Source organism: Spea bombifrons, chromosome 3 (genome assembly GCF_027358695.1).
Source record: "Spea bombifrons isolate aSpeBom1 chromosome 3, aSpeBom1.2.pri, whole genome shotgun sequence".
Lineage (NCBI taxonomy): Eukaryota > Metazoa > Chordata > Amphibia > Anura > Pelobatidae > Spea > Spea bombifrons.
In genome coordinates this window covers 68,500,107-68,521,788 of record NC_071089.1, presented here as the reverse complement: position 1 = coordinate 68,521,788, position 21,682 = coordinate 68,500,107, and the positions used below count along the sequence as shown (strand labels likewise).

Here is a 21,682-nt window from a genome sequence, read left to right as displayed (position 1 = left end):
AGCGTGGAGTGGCAGATGTGGGAGGCAGCGTGGCATATGTGGGAGGCATTGTGGAGTGGCAGATGTGGGAGGCAGCATGGCGTGGCATATGTGGGGAGGGCAGGGTGGCATGTCTGGGGAGGATGGAGTGGTGTTTCAGGGGGTATAAGGCGTATCAGGCACAGTGGCATGTGGGGGGTAGAGTGGAGTGGCAGATGTGGGAGGCAGCGTGGCGTGGCAGATGTGGGAGGCAGCGTGGCGTGGCAGATGTGGGAGGCAGCGTGGTGTGGTATATGTGGGAGGCAGCGTGGTGTGGCAGATGTGGGAGGCAGCGTGGCGTGGCAGATGTGGGAGGCAGCGTGGAGTGGCAGATGTGGGAGGCAGCGTGGAGTGGCAGATGTGGGAGGCAGCGTGGAGTGGCAGATGTGGGAGGCAGCGTGGAGTGGCAGATGTGGGAGGCAGCGTGGTGTGGTATATGTGGGAGGCAGCGTGGTGTGGCAGATGTGGGAGGCAGCGTGGTGTGGCAGATGTGGGAGGCAGCGTGGAGTGGCAGATGTGGGAGGCAGCGTGGTGTGGTATATGTGGGAGGCAGCGTGGAGTGCTGTGGTAGGCAGCGTGGCATATGTGGGGGGGCAGCATGGCATGTCTGGGAGGCAGCGTAGCAAGCCTGGGCTCAAATGTGCATATATTGGGGGGCTGGTTGGGAAATAAAGACAAGAAATGTATAATCAAAGTTTTTTTTATTCTGCTGTTTGTATTTAACATCATTTGTTTAGTAAATTATTTTAAATAAATGAAAAATTTACATTCATTTTTTTTATCCGATTAATCGATTAATCGAAAAAATAATCGGCCAACTAATCGATTATTAAAATAATCGTTAGTTGCAGCCCTACTGATTAGGAAAATGTTTTATTCCCTTATCGTCTGTCTTCTCTTTTGTATAGCTTTTAGGGTTTTCGGTTAAGATATCTTAACTGCTATACTGTTTCAGTGTGGGCCAATGTTTTTGGATGATCTTGTTTAAGCTGGCAATTCTTATTGTTATAGTCTAGAACTAGAGGTAATGTCATCTATCTTGGCACGTTTTTGTTATACTGCAGTGTAATACTGCCATAAACTATCCCTTTACATCTCCCCTACCTCTTCAAATTGTTTATTTAAATTTTCCTCTGGATAATCCTTTCTTTTAAGATTTGTAGCTGCTTTTTGCACATTAAATACTCCATGCAGTTACTCTTCAATCTTAAGGCCTGATTATAGGGATACTATTCAGCCAAGGATGGTAATGTCCACTAGGCCGGCCTATGAAACTATTGACGGCCTTCTTAAAGAATGTCTATGTTTTATTGCAATTACTTTCTATATAGATTTTACCTGGTGTCTGAAACCTTCAGTGCATCCTACATTAACATAGCCGAGCACTATTCAGGTCTGTGGAGTCCATAGCCTCAACACATCTCCTGCTTGATTGAGTTTAAGGACAGAACTTATATAACATACAAGCCAAACTGCGACACAGTGCGGAAAACAAACACAATCATTCTTCCTTATGTGGAGAAAGGTGAAATGGTGCTCCAAGTGGTAGGGCCACATTGGAACCCCCCCCCCCCAGTCTTCTGGGGCTGCACTCCCCATGGGGGAGTCAAGAGAGGGCTGGATTCTCTTCTAGGCCATCTGAAGAGAGGACCCACTGAAGTCATCAAGGAAGGATGGCAGCCAGAAGGCACAGCCCAACAACCCCACACACACACACACGCACGCACATACCAAGAGACTCCATGGACCTGGCTCCCCTTTGATGATTTCCATGCAGAATTTGAATTCCAGTGTCTTCTTGGACATAACCCATAGATGTAATTATTAAAATGTATCCCTCCACCACAAGCCATAGGCTGGGGCATATTTTTGAGGGAGTGTCCGAGTGTTCTCTGGTGCTCTTGCCTACTGTCATCCTGTGTAGTGAAGGTGCCTCCGCATAAACACAAATACATGTGATGAGTGCCCTGGCAAACCATACCAGGGGTCTCCAAATGTGCCCCAGGCTTCATGAAACCTCCAGGGCCTTAAGATCAGAGTACCATGTGTTTCCTCTTTCACAGATATTCGATTTTAGTCACCTCTCCTGCAGGCCAAGTAGCTGGGACGTAGGGTAAGAGTCGAATGCATATGGGGGACCATTCAGCTATCTTATGCATTAAAGTGTGTATAATTACTGGAGTGTCTCTTTAATCAAGCTTTACGTTATTTTTCTTTCAATACATGTAATGTCAACTCACATCGAGTACCACAGAAACAGTTTACGTACAGCACATGAAGCATGCTGCATTTCATGGGAAATGGATACATTTGCATGAATTTACCTTTTTGTACCTTTTGGTCAAGGCATATGAGATGGGAGAGCTGAGAAATATATTATTATATGCACTTAGAAGTAAGTAAGCCAAACACCTTATTTAAAATGTCATCACTGTGATGAATTTGGTGATCTGTTGGCCACTACCACCCTCATCCCCCTTTTTCTTTTGTTCGTTTTCTATTTTTAAGTTTGATTGATGAAAATAATAAATGAATGTTCTAAACTTTTTGCTTTCTTTTTTTCTGATCCTTATTCATAAAGTGACTGATATAGAATGAAATATGATGGCAATGAATACAATATGTAATTTCCAATAAAATAGTCTCATTTATATCTTCGTGTGCTAAGCAGTGCTTCTGGCTAGCAGAATTACCCCTCAGCTACTTGGGATTTTGGAGGGTTAGAGGGTGCTCATTTGCACATAAATAGCCATTAATAGATGAATTCCCTGAGGTACCATGTTGCATGTTAGCAGTACTGACCTACTTAGCTAGTTTAAATTTGTTTTACAGAATTATTATAATTCCACCCCTGGTACTTAAACTTTGTGATTAATGCAAGCTTCACAAAACAATTAAAGCTTAATTATACCACTTTCAATGTTCCTGTTGCATTGTTATTATCACACAAAGTGAGATCTAGCAAATATTAAAATAATTAAGACACTGATAAGCGATTACCTTCGTTTTATCTTGTGTGTGTGGAGCAGGGGAAAGAAGGTCCATTTATTCAGAACAATGCTTTATGCCCCATGAATAGCCAAAGGGCGCTAATTAGACATTTTATGGAAATATATCAATCTGTACAAGTTTAAAAATATTACAGAAGGTTGAATATTTGTCTCCTTTCTTATTCAATATCTTTCCTTATCTATATCCTTTTGTTAATAAACATGGAGGCAGAATACAATTTTGGAAGCAAAGGTTTTGGCAAGAGCTTGGCAAATACCATGAACCAGTTATTTCTGTTTTTTGTACCATTGTACTTGGATCTCCATGCTTGCATTGGAGTTTGACCCAAGAAATGTTCTCCAAGGATTGCAATCTAACATTTTCCCAGCATTGTCTGGATTTTACATTACTTATCCAATGCATTGGATTATATGGGTTTTTAAATAGGTTAAGGGCCAGTAGGACAGTTACTTGACATTTTAGAAGAGGATGCTCTTGTCATAAAGGGTTGCTGTAAGCAGGGCCAGCCTTAGGGGTGTGCGACCTGTGCAGCCGCACAGGGCGCCATGGCAACAGGGGCGCCTGCCCGGGACTTAAATGAAAACATCGTTGTTGTTTTTTTGGGGGGGAGGGGTTAACTTTATTTAACATCCTCCATGTTAAATAAAGTTTTTTAACTTTATTTAACATGGAGGATGTTAAAACAAACAAAAAACAATTTTTTTATTTAAGTCTCAGGCAGGGGCGCCGAGCAGTCGCTTGTGAAGTTTTCAGCGACCGCTCGGCGTCCCTCACTCTCTGTGACTCCGTCGCGGTGCCGGCATTTCATGCTGAGCGCCGGCATTATTCCGGCGCTCAGCTGTGAAGCGCGCACCGCGACATAGCGGGAAGACAGACGCCTCCCGCTCCCACCCCAGGACTCCGGCAGCAAGGTAAGTAAGGATAGGGGGAGGGGGAGGCAGTGAGAAGGGGCGGGGGGGCAGTGAGAAGGGGCAGAGTGGGGGGGCAGTGAGAAGGGGATGGGGGGGCGCCAGAGGAGTAGTCCGCACAGGGCACCAGAACACTTAAGGCCGGCTCTGGCTGTAAGGGCACTGGGTGCTGGATCAGGTAGGAGTCACGAAGCAGGGGCAGGCTTGGATTCAGAGCATGGCTCTAGGCACACTGACGATGGATCAGGTTCAGGGCTATTTTAGCTCTAGTCTTCCTCTTGGGCGCCATCATTTTCAGGGCCTGAGCAGGATATACACTTGGGATGACAAGCTTAGTACAGACAGAAAACAGACGCTAACAAGCTCTCAGTGGCTGGGTTGGCGGGGGAACTGGAAGCGCACTGGCAGGACAGACCCGCCGGGAACGCGGCTGGACGCCCTTTGGCAGGACACACGCTGGAACTCTGGTAGAGATGCTGCCAGACCGCAGCAGACTGGCAGGCAGCTTCCAGAAACAGACAGCAGGCAGTAGTGAATGCTGACCAGTGGACAGTACAAAGGATGATCGGAAGACTAGTCGCAGTTCAAGCCAAAGGTCAGAAACCAGAATATCACAATCAGCAGGGTATCAAGGGACAAACACTAGAACAAGGTCAGAGTCCAAAGCCAAGGGTTAAACACAGAAGATGGATCAGATGAAGCAAATCAGTAGCTCAGTACACAAGGCCAGGAACACAATGCTCTAGCACTGAGGCTAGGATAATGCCCGGTTTATATTGGGCCTTAATTCCCTGAACGAGAGGCAGATGTGGCAAGAGCACGCAGGAACAACATGGCCAGGCAACAGCAACCCAAGATCCATCTGGTGGAGTAGTGGATAGGTGATTCATCCGGAATCCCACAAGGTTGCTGGTTCGAATCCCTGTGGATCCTGACAGTTGCTTTGGAAGAGAAAAGGTATCCGTATCCTACACCATGGCAATGTTTCCTTCCTAAAGAAATTAGATAAATTTTCAAGCATACTAGCCTCTTTGAGGATGACACTTAATGTAGGTTTGTAAGGACAGGTCCCACCTTGGAGACTTTAAATGGTTAGGTAGGTGAGAGTAGGAACACTCAAGAAGAGTCAAGTCAACACAGATTTAATAAGCTGCCTCAACCCAAGCTAAATTAACAATGCGTCAATTAGAAATAACACACATGAGATTCAGTTCCCGTAGACAAAGCTCTCTCCTTATTAGCATTTGGGAGCTAAGGTGAAATAAGTGTATGGTGTTCAGAAATCAATGCCGTACATGCTTATTTACTTTCCAAACCTGGTAGAATATTGAACATTTGCGAAAAAGAATTGCTGATGGTAGAATATATTTTGTAAGACCCATAAATGGCTCCTTGTTTTCAATATGTATGCGGTTTATTTTTTCAACCAGCTGTAACTGTACACAGAATAGAATGACAGCTGGCCCTTGTATATACCATCGCAGGTTTGCTAGCTTTTCCGTGTACTGTAGCCCATCAAAATAAGTCTAATGAATTCAGAAATGCATTGATTGTCACAGCTCTGGGAAGATTATGTGTAGACAGGCTTCAAGGGATGGGGGGAGATTTGTGGAATGCTTACTGCATAGAGCAGACAGCAACGCTCTAAGACAGCTGCAACCACAGTGGTATTGCTTTGATCCTACAGAATGAAAGGATGGGAGGATCAGCGCAGGTCTAAATGAGATTACAGCTGGTTCGGCTGCTTATCTGGTCTAATGCCAACTAGTGTGGCTTTGCACCTCCTAAGGGGTTTACAACAGAGACTGTTTATCAAGTATCATCGGTTTACTCAACACAAGCAGGCTAATCCTTCTCAGCCTGAGCGTGCAGTAGGATTGAGTGAGAGCCAATATCAAGTCTGTTGCAGCCAGGGTTTTTACAGAGACCCTTATTTTCGTTCATTTCTGAGGTAAATCAGAAATGAGCTAACAAGCCATTCTTTTGTGCTCAACAGGTTAATCCGATCTCAATATTGTTAAAGCACCTATTAACCATTAAGTCCCCATAGGTACCAGAGTATATGGCATAATAACAAGAGTTAGAACTGATGTTGTACATAGTGTAAATCGATCTATGTTTTATCAGGGGCCATCACTACTCAACATTCTTTTAAAACATAACTTTAAAAAAAGAACATTAGTGGAAAATTTACTTAATTATGATTATAAACAAACATTTCATTAATCTTTGGCAGTTCTGTATTGAATATTTTTTAACTTAAAGGCTTTCTGGCCAGCAAAATATTATATTATCTGGTGGCAGGCCCCCTTAACCCTAAGGGGTTGTTTTAATGCCGAATAAGGAAATACTGTGAGGAAAATCACACCCTTAGGAGAGATTAAAACATTCTAATTTTGTTTTTCTTAATACGTTTTTCTAACATTTTTTCCCCTCACTTTATTCAAACATGTTATCTGTTTGTGTTGCTAGCTATTATTTTACTGAGAGTCAGTCAGTAACGTTACAGCAATTACAAAAAATAAGGATACGTTATCTGATAATATACTTTCTTATTACTTACTGTTCTTAGTGTCTCAATAGAAAGTAAAATACCTTAGTGAATCATAGTGGTCTCATTTTTTAAAAAACTATTGTCAAAGAATAGCACAACTAAATCTGATTTCTTTTTCAATATGTGAAGTGTGTGTGTGTAGCGGACAGCCAAAGACATTTGTAAGATTTTAAAAAGAAAGTGTTATAGAAAGTAATAGACTTGTGCAGATTTGTACAATTTGTTTTTAAAATGTTAATGAAATTTCCCAATTTCATTAGTTTGAACAAAATTCGGGGGGGGGGGGTCGGAGAGATCCCAAAAATAACAAAGCAGCTCCTAATTTCTGTTTGAATTTTGTTTATTTATATTTTGTATTCACTCTCTCACTCTCTACCTTCTCCACTAACTGCTTCCCTGTCTACTTTTCCAGAGCTCCGCTTGTTCTCCTGCCTCCTGTTCTTCTGGGTTCTTTCTTCATCCGCTTGTTCCTGGTATCAGCTCCATTAATCAGTCTTCCCGAAGCATTTCTACAAAATGGCGGGGGAGGGGCTGTCTCTGTGGCTCTGCCTTTTGCGAATGTACTCCAAGAGGCCATAATTATGCAGACAGACCCCCGGAGAAGCACTTCTGCACCTCCGTTTCTCTGCACTTTTCTGCGGAAATGCTGTGGGAGAACTGGTTAACCGAGCTGATACCGGAGACAAGCAGACAATGAAAGAAGACAGAAGAGCAAGAAGTGGAGCCGCGGAAAGAAGGAAACAGGGGCACGGAAGTAGTTGACGGAGAATGTATGGAGACATTGAGACAAATTTTGTTTACGAATGGTAAAAACAAATCTTGTCCAAACTTGAAAGGGCAGGAAACAAAATTTGTTGTCCGAAAACAAATGGACAAGACGCGTGACAAAAAATGTGTCTATATTGTATTTGGTCCATCTGTACAAGCCTATTAAGTAAATGCGAATTTCACTACAAAGCTTATAACCCAATGTCAGTAGACTGTCAAATTAGTTTACTTGTAAAATTTCTAAACATTCAGTGGCATAATCTCAGAACCCGCCCCCTTAAATATCTCAAGATTGTAAGATTCCGAGCAGGGCTCTCTCCACCTAAAGTATCAGTTTGCTTTAGTATGTTAATTCTAATCTTATCATACCCCTTGATCCCCTTCATGACAAAACCCATACATGTACTGGCTCGCAATGCATTCATGACAAGGCTCGTCCGGGCTGCTTTCAAAAACATGCAATCACATCGTGTTCAATGTGATAGTCTGTCTTGCAGCATCCATGAAAGCCTCAAAATTGAGGCTTAGTTTGGATATTGGGATTAAAGCCTCTCCAAAAAATGGCCACCACCAAACTGATCAACAAAGATGGCTGGCTAAAACAGAGCTCAGGAAGCGATCAGCAATTCATACTTAAATTAGAATGTATGTGGAAAAACACACGCAAGAAAATACTATGACAAACTGTGACGGAGGCTGGTGGTAAAATGTGTGCATGGAAAAATTTAAAATACCAGCATTTGTAATTTCCGGGGATGTATATTTTTTAATATGTGATTTGATGGGGTAAATTGAATTGGCTGGCTTCAAAGATGTCCCAAATAACACATGGGGCAGGATGATCTCATATAAAAATTCTAATTTGAAAAATGCCCACTTTCCAAATGTGGCCTTTTAGCCCTTAACAACTCAACCAACCCAAGCATGGGGATCACTGTACTCAGGAGATACTGTTGAACGTATATAGGGGTGCTTTTTGACAGTGACATATACCAGTAGCTGTAAATTCATACTTGAAGTGAAATGTGTGTGGGGGGGGGGATGCAAAAAAATACTACTGCAAACTTTGGCTGGTAGAATTGTGTTAGTGTGTGCATTGAGTTAAAATATCAGCATTTGAAATGCCCAGGGGTGTCTATTTAAAAAAAAAAATATGATTTAATGGGATAAATTGAAGTGGCCGGCTCTAAAGATGTCACAAATAGGACATGGGGGAAGTGTGACCACATTTTTATAAAGATACTTTGAAATAGCAATATGCTACTTGTACCCTATAATGTGCAAAGAAAGCAAACAATACATAATAAAAACATTGGATATTTCTAAACTCAGGACAAATATTAGAATCTATTTAGTAGGATTTTCATTAGTTTTTGCAGATGAATAAAATATTTTTTAAATAAAAGTGAGGAAAAAGTCCTTTTTAAAAAAAAATGCCATTTTATTATTTTTTATAGTAAATTAGATAATATGATAAAAAATCATGGAATGTAAAGAAAGCCCTGCTTGTCCTGAAGAAAAGAAGAAAAAAAAACAATACATGTGTGCGGGTGCACTAAATGTTAAAACGGCCTTTGTCCCAAAGTGTACTAAAATTAAGAAACTTCTCTCGTAAGAAGTGCTGTGTAAATTGATGGCACTATATAAATAAGAGATTAATAATAATTTTGGAGTTTACAAATATTTGAAAGTCTCTTTAGGTGCCCATGTGTATCCTCTGTCATTAAGAAAAGCAGTATGAGGGCCTCAAAATGCACTTCACACTGATATTCCCAGAAACACTATTGAGGTTTAATTTGATATGTTGTCATTTCCTTGTTTGTATTCCTTCTCTGGCCACCTGGAGTCAACAACCATACAGTTAAGCTGCATTATGGGTCATAGAAACAGCTTGAAAGGTTGTGCGTTTAGTTTCATGTCATGTAAACTGGCATTTTTGTTTGCTACAAAATAAACATGTGACTTAATTCCCATGCCCAATGTGGTTTTGCGTGTTTCTGTGCTTTTTTTGTAGTTACAACATAAAATAGTGTTCTTCTGGGATCCTTGCTGCATATTGTATTTTTTAAAATTAAATGAGCAGTATATATTTTTAGATTGCACAATTCTTACTACTGTCACATTGACATGTCCCCACCACTAAGCCTTTTCTCTAATTTTTCTGAGATGTTAAACATATTGGCATGACCTCTATATTTTTTTGCGCAGTCGGACCAATGAACAGGTTTTAACTTCAATATATGCAAAACTAATTTTCGAATGCATTTTTTTCCTATCTGGCGAGTAAAGGGACACTGCTGTAGCTAACCAATTGTTGATGGATTTGTCTCATAATCAAGGTCTGATTGTAATTCTGATGATCCGTTAGCATCATTTGATTCAGAGAGCTTTTATAGAAAAAAATTCAGAAACGTTATTCCAGAAGTGATGGGGCCTTTGATCGATGCCACCAATCGAGCATGTCAGCTCTGTCTGGCCACGTTATTTATTGGGTGACCTGAATGCTTATGGGAAGCAATGCTTTATAAAAACTTCCAGTAGCCTGGCAACATATTTCAAATCGGAAGGCTTAGGTTACTGATCAAAAGTCTTAAACATTTTCAGACCGGCATGGGGAAATGACATTGTGTTTGTGCGAGTTAAACAGTGACACAATTACAAGATACTTTTACTTATTACTTTTACTCAGGAGGAAAATCAAAGTAAGAAACGTGCAACTATGCAGAAAAATAGACAGAGTGGCGCAACTGTATAACTCACAATTATACCAGTCAGTGGTTCAGTCTCTATATTAAGTGTCATTGTCAAAACCTTCCCTGTTGGAATTATCAGAACCAGATTTTCAGAACATTTTGTCTAATTTGTTAAGATCACACTTGGTCTACATTGATGGTGAACATAGGTAACTGCAGCTAAACATGCAGCGAAAGCAAGATTTATATGTTTAACTAAATGGTTTTCTAGAAGCGTCTTCTGGTCTTTGGATACATGTTCACCTGCTGAACTACACTTTATTTATAAGCATTCCCCCTGCTGATATAATGGTCACATAGTGAGTATGCTTTATATCAGTAAATTGAGTGCTGGAGAAATTCTGTTTATGTCGTATTGAGATGGATGCATTAAGCCTGCATAATTTGTGGACCAAGATATATTATTCTTGGTTCCAGACTTTTACAGATCCAATGTGTAAAGTCATGACTAGATACATTCAGGTTGTTAACTATGCTTTTCTCCGTATGACGGCTACACATGACCATACCTGGGACCTTCCCATGGTAGACCACCCAGATCTCTCCTTCTGTTAGTGGCTTCACCAGGCCCATTAGCAGCTTTTTTAAACTCTGCAAGATCAACAGTTATATTTTGGTAGAAGAGGCTGATAAGCAGGGAAATTATTAACTCCATTGCTTTGTTAGTCCCTTGATACGATTTCTAAATGTATATGAGATCTTGCTAGTGTTAAGGGCTGAGGTGTTCATTGTTATATCGATATTCATATTTTGTAGCACGGGTTAAATATGTTGTGCCATTGTATATTATTATTATCTTGTTAATTGTTCTGCACAAGTGTGCAGTACATTTTCTTTAAATTGGAATTGTGGTCATTTTGTTGAAAATAAAACAACAAAAATCTTATATCGTTAAGGATGGCAAACATTATATTAGCCTACATTACTCCCTAATTCCTGTAATATTTATTTACTTTTTTTTCTGCTTTCTTTTATGTTTGGACGATAGCTGGAGGATAGCAGGTGTTTAGAGATTATAGCTAATACAGTATGTGCCCTGCATCCAACAGGAATAATGAGCTTGGTGGTTGTGAGACCGAAAAATATTATTCAAACATAAAGTAAAATGTTCCCTAGATTACGGCGTTACTCTTATGCCAGGGCTGGAAGAACTTGTGAGGAAGAAGCTTAATATCATTTAGGAGTCCGCAAGAGATACACCTGCAGAAAATCCGAATATTTAGGTACATGCAAATCGAAGCAAGCGTTCTTTAGTTAATGGAGTTAGAAAATGAGACAAATTATTTAACCCCTCCCCACCTGCCTCTGCTAAAAACAGGGAGCCTATTACAGTGTGCTTTTTGTGCATGCTCAGTAGAACTACCAATCAAGTCAATCTGGGTAGCAGCAGCCAGTGAAAAGTGTGCTGTCTGAACACTGATGTTTTGCTAGCATACGTTCAATTGGCTGCTGCTTTAGCGGAAGTGCTAATAAGCATATGCAAGAAGTAGAGACAAATGAGACAAAAGTCTGATTCCAACTCCAGTAACTATAAACTGCACGCTCCAATTTGAATGGGGCAAAATGCATTGGCATCTATGCGGAATGGACTCCAGCATATGTGAAGGAAATTAAAAAAAAAAAAAAAGCAGCTCTCAGGACTAGACTGTTCTTCTATATAAAAAAAGTTATTTTTGGGAAGTGGACGTTAATTCAAACAGCAATGCAGAGCCATGTAGCCCTACTTGCTGATCACTGTAATTGGCAGCAATGGGGATCAATGTGAAGAGTTTCTCCCTCTTCATAAAATACTTTTTAAGTAAAATCTAATTTAATTTAATTACAAATCAACTAACCCCAGTGATCGACTCCAGTGACATCACCATGACATCATGGTATCATCCGGTTCCAAGAGATTTTCCTAAGGCCTTTATAAACCTCAAAGGGATCTCGAGTAAAAAATGAAAATGTAAAAAAAAAAAAAGAGAATTTTTTTTTTAAATTAAATTAGAAAAAATAGATGCCCAAACACCTCATGTCCCTCCCGCTACAAATATACCTTCAAAAACTGTTTTTAAAAAAATCCAAAAATCTAAAGTTCAAAAATAATACAATAAAAGAATAATAAAACATAGCGCAGTATGTAAGGGGGCATTTTGTTCTCTTTATAAAATAAAAACTATATCAATGTGAGGAATTACTTTACTTAAGGGATGTTGTTGAACATAAATTGAGGGGTGTTATCAGTGGGACCTAATTTGTAGAAGAAGTCCTATGTAAATTGCAATTTGTTTACTCTCTAAATTTTTTTTTTAACATTTAATTCATACTAAATGACAGACCACACAAAAAAACATGGTAAAGAGAGAGCCTTGGAAAAAAAATTTATAATTTGTGCATTCTCTTCCCAGCTATGTTTATCGTGCTCTGCATTCTTTAACAGTAACCATTTCTCAGGTTACATTTGATTACACAATAATTTCTACCAACAAAGTAATAGCCATATCCTGTCCTTCTTTCATCCTTTACACCTTTCTCGGTTTACGTCACTAGTAAATGACCATGTTGCTATTATCCTCTAAATACCCAGTGTGTAATTTTACAGGACTGTTTATATATTAATAAAAGCAAACGTAGCGGTGTAGCGAGTGCTTTAATGTGCAGATTGAATTGGGCTGACCAGAAGATGAATGGAAATGGCGCGGATGGTACGTTCCTGTGGATTGTTTTTAATAAGCATGTTATTTGGTTCATCAGACTACCGCAGTAATGCTTTGAAACTAGCTCTGCCAGACAAATTTGTTAATGCCTTTTTTCCCCTCCCCCCTTTTCAGGGAACATTGATTCCCTGCAGACATATCTCTATTAAACCTCTAGAAAGTCACAACTTCCAAATTAGATTAAGTAGCGAGCACGGTACTAGAGGAATCAAAGAAAATTGAGTGTATTATTGAATTCATGCCACATTGTCTGCAGAAGAGAGATGCTTTGTATGGCTGCGACGTTTGTCCTTACTGTACTAACAAAGCTGTGGACTCGGTCATGTAATATCATTTTCTGAAATGCATTACGAGATCTTCTGCTCGTCCTGGCGTAGACTTCTGCTGTTTCTGGGTATAAAGCTGGGGTTTAGCAGTTCATCTATTTCCTCCTTTCTTCGGTACGGATTGCTTAAAATGACCCTTCGAGGGGTGGACATTGTGATTCATTAGATTTTGTGGGCAAATTATGGCTGAGCATGCATTATCCTGCTACGATCATACGGTTTCTGTGTAAGGTATTAGTTTGTTCATTGAAAATATATTTGCAGACTAAGCACATATCTAGGTATTTTGGTTAAAGATATTTGGGTTCAAGCATCCAGTGACTGATACTGTCCTAATGTGAAACTGTTAATATATTAACGTGAATGCCATCTTTATTTATTATTGTTGGTGTGCTTTGAAACAAAAATGCACAACGCACAGGTTTGTCGCAATGTCTCCGATCCTTAAAGATGACCACAACTTTGCCTTAATTATGTAAAACTCCACCGGTCCAGGTAATCGAAAACCCGGCTATTATTTTGTCGTTTCTAGTATTTGCAATTAACCAGTCGCCTCCCGGAGGGGCTGTTGCAGACACAGCACAAGAATGCCGTGTTAATGTCCTATTTGTATTGATTAGTTTGTAAGATTGTGAGTTATGTTCCTTTTTTTTCAGGAGCATCCACAGCTGTGCGGCCCAAGGACGTTGGAATGGAGGGCCCCATGCGCAATGTCTGTCAGTGGTGAGAGAGCGCCATCTAGCTGTGGGTAATGCTCTCTGGAGAAATTTCTTCCCCTTCTTGAAGAGCCTGAGACTTTCACAGACACCTCCATCCCAGCTAGCAGACACAGCTGCAGGTCTGTCTTCTCCCGTCCTGCTAAGTTGCACCTTTTATGTTAAGATCCTTTATTTAATGCATTTTTGTCTCTCACCTATAAGAATCTGTGAGCTGTATTTGCAAATCGAGTTCCTTGCGAGTTACAAAAAATAACATTAAAATTGTGTGAAATGTCTTGTAGAAAATGTGTATGCAAAATCTGTTTACATGTCTAATCAGGCTATACCCTGTTGGCTTTGGACATGCCCAGCAGCGCACCTTCAGAGCTCCAGCCACAACCTTTAGTGTCAATAATGCAGCTTTTTGGATGGGATGACATGATCACTCCTCAGCTAGCATCACGTTATTTAAGTCATCTGATATCAAACAGGTAAGAAAGGGGATGTAGGCCCTCTTGTCCATTCTTGTATGCAAACCTGATACTGGCTTCAAAAGTTTAGCGATACGGTATTTTGTTAGAGAACTGGGATTTAACTTTTAATCTTGAAAAATTTAAATTCATGTAAGAGTGTTAGTTTAGAAAATGGTGCACAATTGTTACCAATTTGATGGTATTCAGTTGTCATTAATGTTGTCTTAAGAGGCATTTTTTTGCAGCTGAAAAGGAAAAAAAACACATGCATTTAGGGACAGTAATAGGCTGAAAAAGCTAATGCTGCTCTGCTGAGCTGGGGTTTGGTGAGCAGATGCATCCTGATAAGTGGTTTTTTGAGTAAGGCCATATAGCCGCATAAATGAGATTTTTCCACCCTAATCATGGCATTCAAAGACAAATCTCCCAGAAAGGCTTTTTCATATGTAAGGGCATTTAGTTTTATTAAATGCTTTTGTGGAGTAATTTTGCCTTACAACGTCAGGCTTGTTGTTTGACTTACTTAAGAGACCAGGGATAACATGTTGGTTTATTATATGTATGGAGATCATGAGAGGCCATGTAAATCTATGTGTGGCATTTTAGTGTCTGTCTTTAGTACTGTCTTTTTTGGTTGTACAGACATAGCTTTTTTCATATTAATTTGTTTTAAAATTGTTAAACAAATAAATTTAAGAACAAACAAACAAAAATTCGAAAAAATGGTAACGTGCTAACTATGGCTATACAAGAAATACATACAAAACGCTATAAATACTAAGGATAAAAACACAGAAAACTTACATAAAACAAAAGTAAAATAATTTGTTAGAATCTCGAGATGATATAAGCCCCTCGTCAAATCTGCTCAATAATGGAAATTCTATTATCGGGTTTCTATTCTTATAGGAATCTCTCTCTTTGTGTCTGGGACACGAGAATTCCATTTGATGTCAGTGGGAGAGATGCTTGTAGCCCCAGTACTTTATGACACTCCTAATGAGCTGAATCGTAAAACCTGACAGCAATTTCGGAAATTCTAATACATCTTATTTTGGTGTTATGGTACATTGTATGGTGATAACGCTGGGGTCACACCCCTCATGTTATTACAAGTGTACAGGTACCAAACACCCCCTATGTAATGAACAGCTAGATGACCCATCGTTAGATGAAGAGTGTAGGTGCTGAGTCCCCTGTGTGACCCCAGTGCCTGGTCCCCTGTAGGATTTTATGGCACCCAGGACAGGACACCTGGTATACCTTCAAGATACCCTGCTTGGCTGCTTTTCCTGCCCCACTTATTATATGGTGGGATCTGGCCATGATTACAGATAACCTTTATGGCAGGATGAAAACTACATTTTCTCTTCCTCATGCAAGATGCCTTGTTAACCCTTAAACATAGGCACTTTGCATGACAATGCATATATATCAGGTTTAGATGATAAAAACTAGCATTAAGTATGTTTAAATTGTGGGGATTTTTGCAAGGTCAGAGTGTGGTTTACACTGGATATGACCACAGAAAATTTTCTCCCATGGTAATATATATTTTGTTATTGTAATCCATAACTTTTATTTAGAAAGAGCAACTCTAGCATTTTAAAAATGTGCATCAGTGTGTAGATCTGCCACAATGTTACATGTGAAGCACCACAATTGTTGACTCAAAATAGAGGAACATAATGCGAGATATGCAGGAATAAATAATGGCTCTCAAGTTTGTATGGATAGTTACAAAGATATCATTTAAAGATGTTTCATCATTGTAGTGTTGCATGTTTCGGTGCAGTAGCCACATTGCTGCCTTTTTAAATTAGTTGTTTTTTCTTAGTGTTATTTTCATTTACCACCCTGAAAATGTTTTTCATTAGCATCATTGTGGTCTTAAGGTTAAGGTAAAGCGTCTCCACCTCCAGCGATACTTCCCTCTGCATACCTTTTTTTTTCCTGGGAAAATCTTGTGATATGCCAGTTTGTCACACTTACAAGTATTTTTAATACTTCCCTTTAATGTCCTAGTGCCTTGACAGAAGCCCTCTCTGGTATTGGCTATTCATCTTATCAAGCGCTGACACTTCGGGCTTGGATTAGATGTGTATTGCAAATGTTTATTGATCAACCCGTTGGTGTAGCGATAAGGACAGACTCTGAACAGAGTGAGTATTATACACATCTTGAAGCAGACATAAGTGGCACAAGTTAAGCAGTTTGTCCTCTCATGAGATGATATATATATCTCTATCATATACGTATAAACATTTATGCATTAGCAATCCAGTGACTGGTGGGATGGGTCTGAACCTATAACATGGCATCACATTTACATCGCATGGCATAAGTTGTCTGTCTGCACTCTCTAGACAGTGTAAGTTAAGTGTCTTGGATATGTCTGTCCCCTCTTTACAGCTTCAGTACTCGCAGAGCAGCTTGGGGAATTAACCAGATTAGCGTTCAGGCTTCCAGAGGTGGAACGCATTATGTTCAAAGGGCAGATTGAGCCGAAATCCTATAAACAGGATCCAAAAGGTGCCATTCTGCAATTCATTAAGGTAAGGAAGTATGTGTGTTCAATTATGTATTTTTGATTCTCAGAAACCCTGAGAATGACACACTTTAGGCATACTGCTCAGTCTTTAAAGAGAATATATATATGCCGTTTAGCATTCTGTTTCCCTCTGTTGCATAGGCTGCTGGTGAAACCTATGGTGGCTTGCAAACGCTAGCAGAGAAGTCCGCCATGGTTTCAAAATGCTTGGAGTATGTTGGTGACATTTTGAAATATGTCAAACCATACCTCACCAAAAAGGGGCCCGTGGAAGGCTTGCAGATCACTTATAGAACCATGGGTGAGTACGTGGTATTAAAGACTATTTACAAGTGTTAACGGCTGATGTTTGTGGAAAAGATATATGTCAAGAATGCATTTTGTAAGCTCTATTATTGTATGTACACAAGCTATTTATAATTTAATAACACAATTTACATTTTTTAGAAACGTATATGTATGTTGTGTTTTGCAGCTTTAGCATTACAATATATAACTTTCTCCCTTTAAATAGATTTTATTTGTAGGCTTGCATTTCTTGTGTCAGTTGAGCCCTGTGGTTCGGAATATTGGTGCTTAAACCAATATAAAGCCGTAGCGAAGGGCTCCTGAGGGCATGCCGTGTTCACTGGCTTTGTTCGTAATTTCAGCACGTATCTTGTCTGCTCTGCAGGGTGCCTTGTGCGGTACTGGGCATTGATGCTGGCTACTTCCAAAGCACAGCAGCTTCTGTTCCGCATCATTGATAACCTGCTCTTACCAAATGCCTTGTTCCAGCAAGATAAGGGTTTGCTGCCAGCCACGCTTTCTGCAATACGAGAGAGCCTCCCTCTTTTCCTTCAGGTCAGTCCCCGACGTCATTCATATGACTGTAATGCGACAGCTGAAACGCACGAGAACATGGATATGTGACATCCCAAACCTGCATTGAATATTTTTCTCTTTTCCATTTTAAATGATGGATGTTGTAAGAAATTACGATTAGCTTTGCCCCAGGTCATCCTCGTGGTTTCTAGTTATGCCCCTGCCTGTGCCAGGAGTGGGTATAGCAGGTATAGAAAAATGAATGAAAGAGGGGGGTAGGGGGAAAGGCTGCTGAATACCTCCAGATTGGGGCTGTTCCCAGGTGCTCCTGGCAACCCTTTCAAGCAAACCATCCTTTTTTTTGCAATTTGTCTGAGCATTGCCCGGTCTGACCTCAGGGTGAATTTGCAGGGATGTCCACTCCTGGGAAGATTGGCAACTGTCTCGGATGTTTTTCAATTTATGAATATTTTTTCTCACTGTGGATTGATGGACTTAAAATAGTTTGGAAATTGCCTTATAACCCCTCCCAGATTGATGGGCAGCAACAATTGCTCCTCCAACATCATTGCTGACGTATTTGCTCCTTGGCATTGTGTTAACACACACACCTGAAGCATATTTTGTTGGTGGGTTTTCTTTCTAATTTGTTGTTGTTTGGATTATGACATGTATTTTGTTTATGTTCTTAGGGTTTGTCAATTATATCCCGTCAATCTCAGTCACAAGGTGCTTATGTCAAACAACAGCTAAAAACTGTCATTCAGCAGTATTTTGGGAAATTTCTTCCCAGCGCTCCATCTGTTTCTGGGACCGGGAGCCACCCCATGCTATCAGCAGTGATTGATTCCACTCAGAGCCCACACTGTGTGCACCTGAGGAGGATGCTTATGCAAGTTATAAGGTGAGGCATTTGATATAGCAGGAACGCTGCTTTTTATAGTGCTGTTTAGAAACAGAACTATAATAATTGTATGATTTATCGTCAGATGAGAAGTAGCTAGATTTGGTAATGTTCCCGTCAGCAGTTGCGCTCTGCTTGATTATGCTCCAAGGTTTAAATGTTCCTTTTAGTCTTAAAACTGTTTTCCATAAAAAAAAAAATAATAAGCCAATCACACAAACATTTTTAGGGGCAACTTTTACATATTGTCAGGCTGTTTACATTTTTTAATGCCTAGGAATCAGGAAGGCAAAATAACCTGATTTTAAACTTTGTTTTTGAACTTGAATAAAGCAGAGGAAGCTGTGTTGATGTCTCATTTAGAGCCCAATAATGGAGACTGTGTGTATATATAGACACATAAAACCTTAACCCCACAGAACATTCACTACATTGCAGTCTTGGGTTAAGAAAATATACACAGTGAATTGCTGAGCCACATCTCACCATACAAGTGCTCTGATTTATGATTATCTTTTGTCTAGAGCAGCCCTTTTAATGTGTGGGCACAAAACACGGATATGGCCACATGCATGGGCACCAGAAATCAGCTGTGATCTGTTATCTGCAGACAAAATATGTTTAATTACTTGAACTGAATTTACTCATCCTCTCCTCTCTCTACCTTCTGAGGCTGTTTGGACTCAGTTACTGGGTTAGCGTGTGTCAGCATATGGTGGTAACGTTTTGAGGTTTAGGGAGATAGTATGTGTAAGGGTATGGTGCTAAAGAAAGTGGTGTAGAGCCAGTTTGTGACTAACCCTAGGCAGAACCCTTGAAATGAACTTACTAATTTTAAGACAGTAACCAAACTAACCGCTTACACAATACATCTAAGGTTGCTTTTTAGCACATTCATATTGGTTATGGAACTGTTGAAACTATTGCAGATTTCAGGATTTGGAAGCTGTTTTTTCTATGAAATGATCATTGGTTACATCTTCTCCACCTGCTACATGTTGCTGTTGCAAAGTGTGGTTTATGTATTCTGTGTTAATAGAATAAAGATATAACTTTTAAGTATTTTTTTTTTCTTTTCAGTGACAGCTACCTGCAGTTTAAAGGTCACTCCCCTCCTCCGCGTTTGGCCTCCATCCTTTCTTTCATCGTTGATGTTTTCCAGAGAAGCTGTAGTATTGATGTAGGAGATGTTCAGTCTCTTCTTCCTTCCGTGCTCAGGTGTTTGATATTGGTCAATGAGCCTCAGGGTGAGATTTGTTAACTGTATAAACAGAATTTTGAAGGGGTTTGCTATTTTTTTTCCCCTTCACAAGTTAGATGCATGTCCAGACCAAAAATCAGTGATGGCCCATTTCCTTAATACTTTTAATTTCTAACTGTGATATTAAAACATGTTTCATATCTCTTTTTAGTTGAGTGCTGGAAATGTCTAAATTGGTTAACTAGGGATAAAGTTATTCAAGGGTTTCTTTGTTTTTTTGTATAACAATACCTATAATGTATGGTTAGACACTGTAAAAGGGTGTCGGGAAACCCCAATGAATTTATAATGAACCAGACTGTACCAGAATTGTTACAGTCTTTACATCTGATAATGATCTATGATGCCACAACAAAGAGATAATCTTTAGCCATACGACAGCTTGCTTTCATCATTCAGTTTCTAGTCTGTACCAGTTTGGTAACACTTTGGACTGATATCATGTAGAACCGACAAGGAGTCCAAAATACATAGAAAGCTACCTGATACTTTATTCTAAGAATTACATTTGACCGAGGGCATATCTGTGCATTGCATTTGTCTTAATGTGAAGGCCATGTACGCTATGTATGATCGAGATATATAATTTACACAAACACACCATCGTTCAACCGTTTGGGGTCACTTGGAAATGCCCTTGTTTGAAAGAAAAGCACATGTGGTCTGTTTAAATAACAAGGAATGGATCATGAATACAGTGTAGACATTGTCATTGTTGTAAATGACTGTTGTAGCTGGTTTTTAATGGAATATCTTCATAGGCATACAGAGGCCCTTTATCAGTAACCATCACTCCTGTGTTCCAAAGGCACATTGTGATCATTAATCAAAGTTTAAGTTTAAAAGGCTAACTGATCATTCTAAAACACTTTTTGCGGTTTGTTACCACAGCTTTAAATTCCCTCGTATGGAAGTGTCCATTATTTACATTAAACATTAAAGGGCTAAAGGCCATTAAAGCTACATGGCCAGGGACTAGTTAGAAATGGGTAAGGGACACGTGAGGCAGTATTATGAGAACAATAAAACTTCTCCAGCCACAATGTAGGTTGCATGAATTACTTGCTGCATCCAGAGATCATCTTCTGTGTACTTAGCAAGGTGATGATAATGTGTATTTGGGTACCATACAAAACTGACAGTTAATGAACTATTTCATCCATCCATCCAGTCTTGTGATATTTATTTTTTCTTTCAGTCCGAAAGCTGTCTACAGAAGCACTTCAGCGCATCGTTGAAGGCTGCCGAGCTACCCCAGACGGAGAGACTGCATCTTACTTGGTATCTGTTTTAAGGTAGCTAGAGGAATATGGGACAGACTTAATCAAACCTATCCTTCTTAATGTTTATTTATTTTATGTGAACAACTAAACCACTTATCCTAGTTACATTTAACAAAAACAATTTTACCATCTATAAATTCAGTTTCCATGAAATTCAATTGGAACATTGCATTTCTTGGCGTTTAGTGTTACCGCTTACTGGAACATAATGCACACCTCCTATAATTCAAGTGGTTTTAGTTATTAGAATATAACCCCTATTTAAATATAATTTACTTAAAATTATAATTGAATTATTGCCCTTTGCAGTAAGATGATCTTTAGGTGGCTTATTCTTTACTGATTTTATCAAACTTTTTCTCTTAATATTTTTGTGGCAGTGCATTCATTCAAGAAAACATTGTGCTGTATGACCATCAGATATTTGGTATTCTGGAAACCCTGTCCGTACTAGACCAGCATCTTGTTATCAACCTGATCCCAACAGTTACCCAGACCCTAAAGGATGCAGAACACAGACGCGGATTAGGTCGGAATGCGTCATCGAGGTATGCAGTTAGAAATGCTTCATCGGGTGTTCCACCTTACTATGATTTAACATATATCGACACTTGCGCCCAGCACTCTATCAATGTCATGGTTGCTTCGTTTTTGGAAACACATTTTATAT

General features: G+C 39.7%; 1 protein-coding gene across 1 annotated transcript in view; it reads left to right on the top strand.

Moving 5' to 3' along the window:
- MMS22L (MMS22 like, DNA repair protein) overlaps positions 1-21,682 on the top strand; it is a 41,200-nt gene that overhangs the window by 19,077 nt on the left and 441 nt on the right. Inside the window, exons 14-23 of the mRNA XM_053459872.1 lie at positions 13,695-13,876; positions 14,077-14,227; positions 16,235-16,371; positions 16,622-16,764; positions 16,902-17,061; positions 17,434-17,603; positions 18,257-18,468; positions 19,549-19,715; positions 20,928-21,024; positions 21,393-21,560. Of these exons, the coding sequence (XP_053315847.1) occupies positions 13,695-13,876; positions 14,077-14,227; positions 16,235-16,371; positions 16,622-16,764; positions 16,902-17,061; positions 17,434-17,603; positions 18,257-18,468; positions 19,549-19,715; positions 20,928-21,024; positions 21,393-21,560 (1,587 nt within the window). The remainder of the gene's footprint in view (positions 1-13,694; positions 13,877-14,076; positions 14,228-16,234; positions 16,372-16,621; positions 16,765-16,901; positions 17,062-17,433; positions 17,604-18,256; positions 18,469-19,548; positions 19,716-20,927; positions 21,025-21,392; positions 21,561-21,682) is intronic.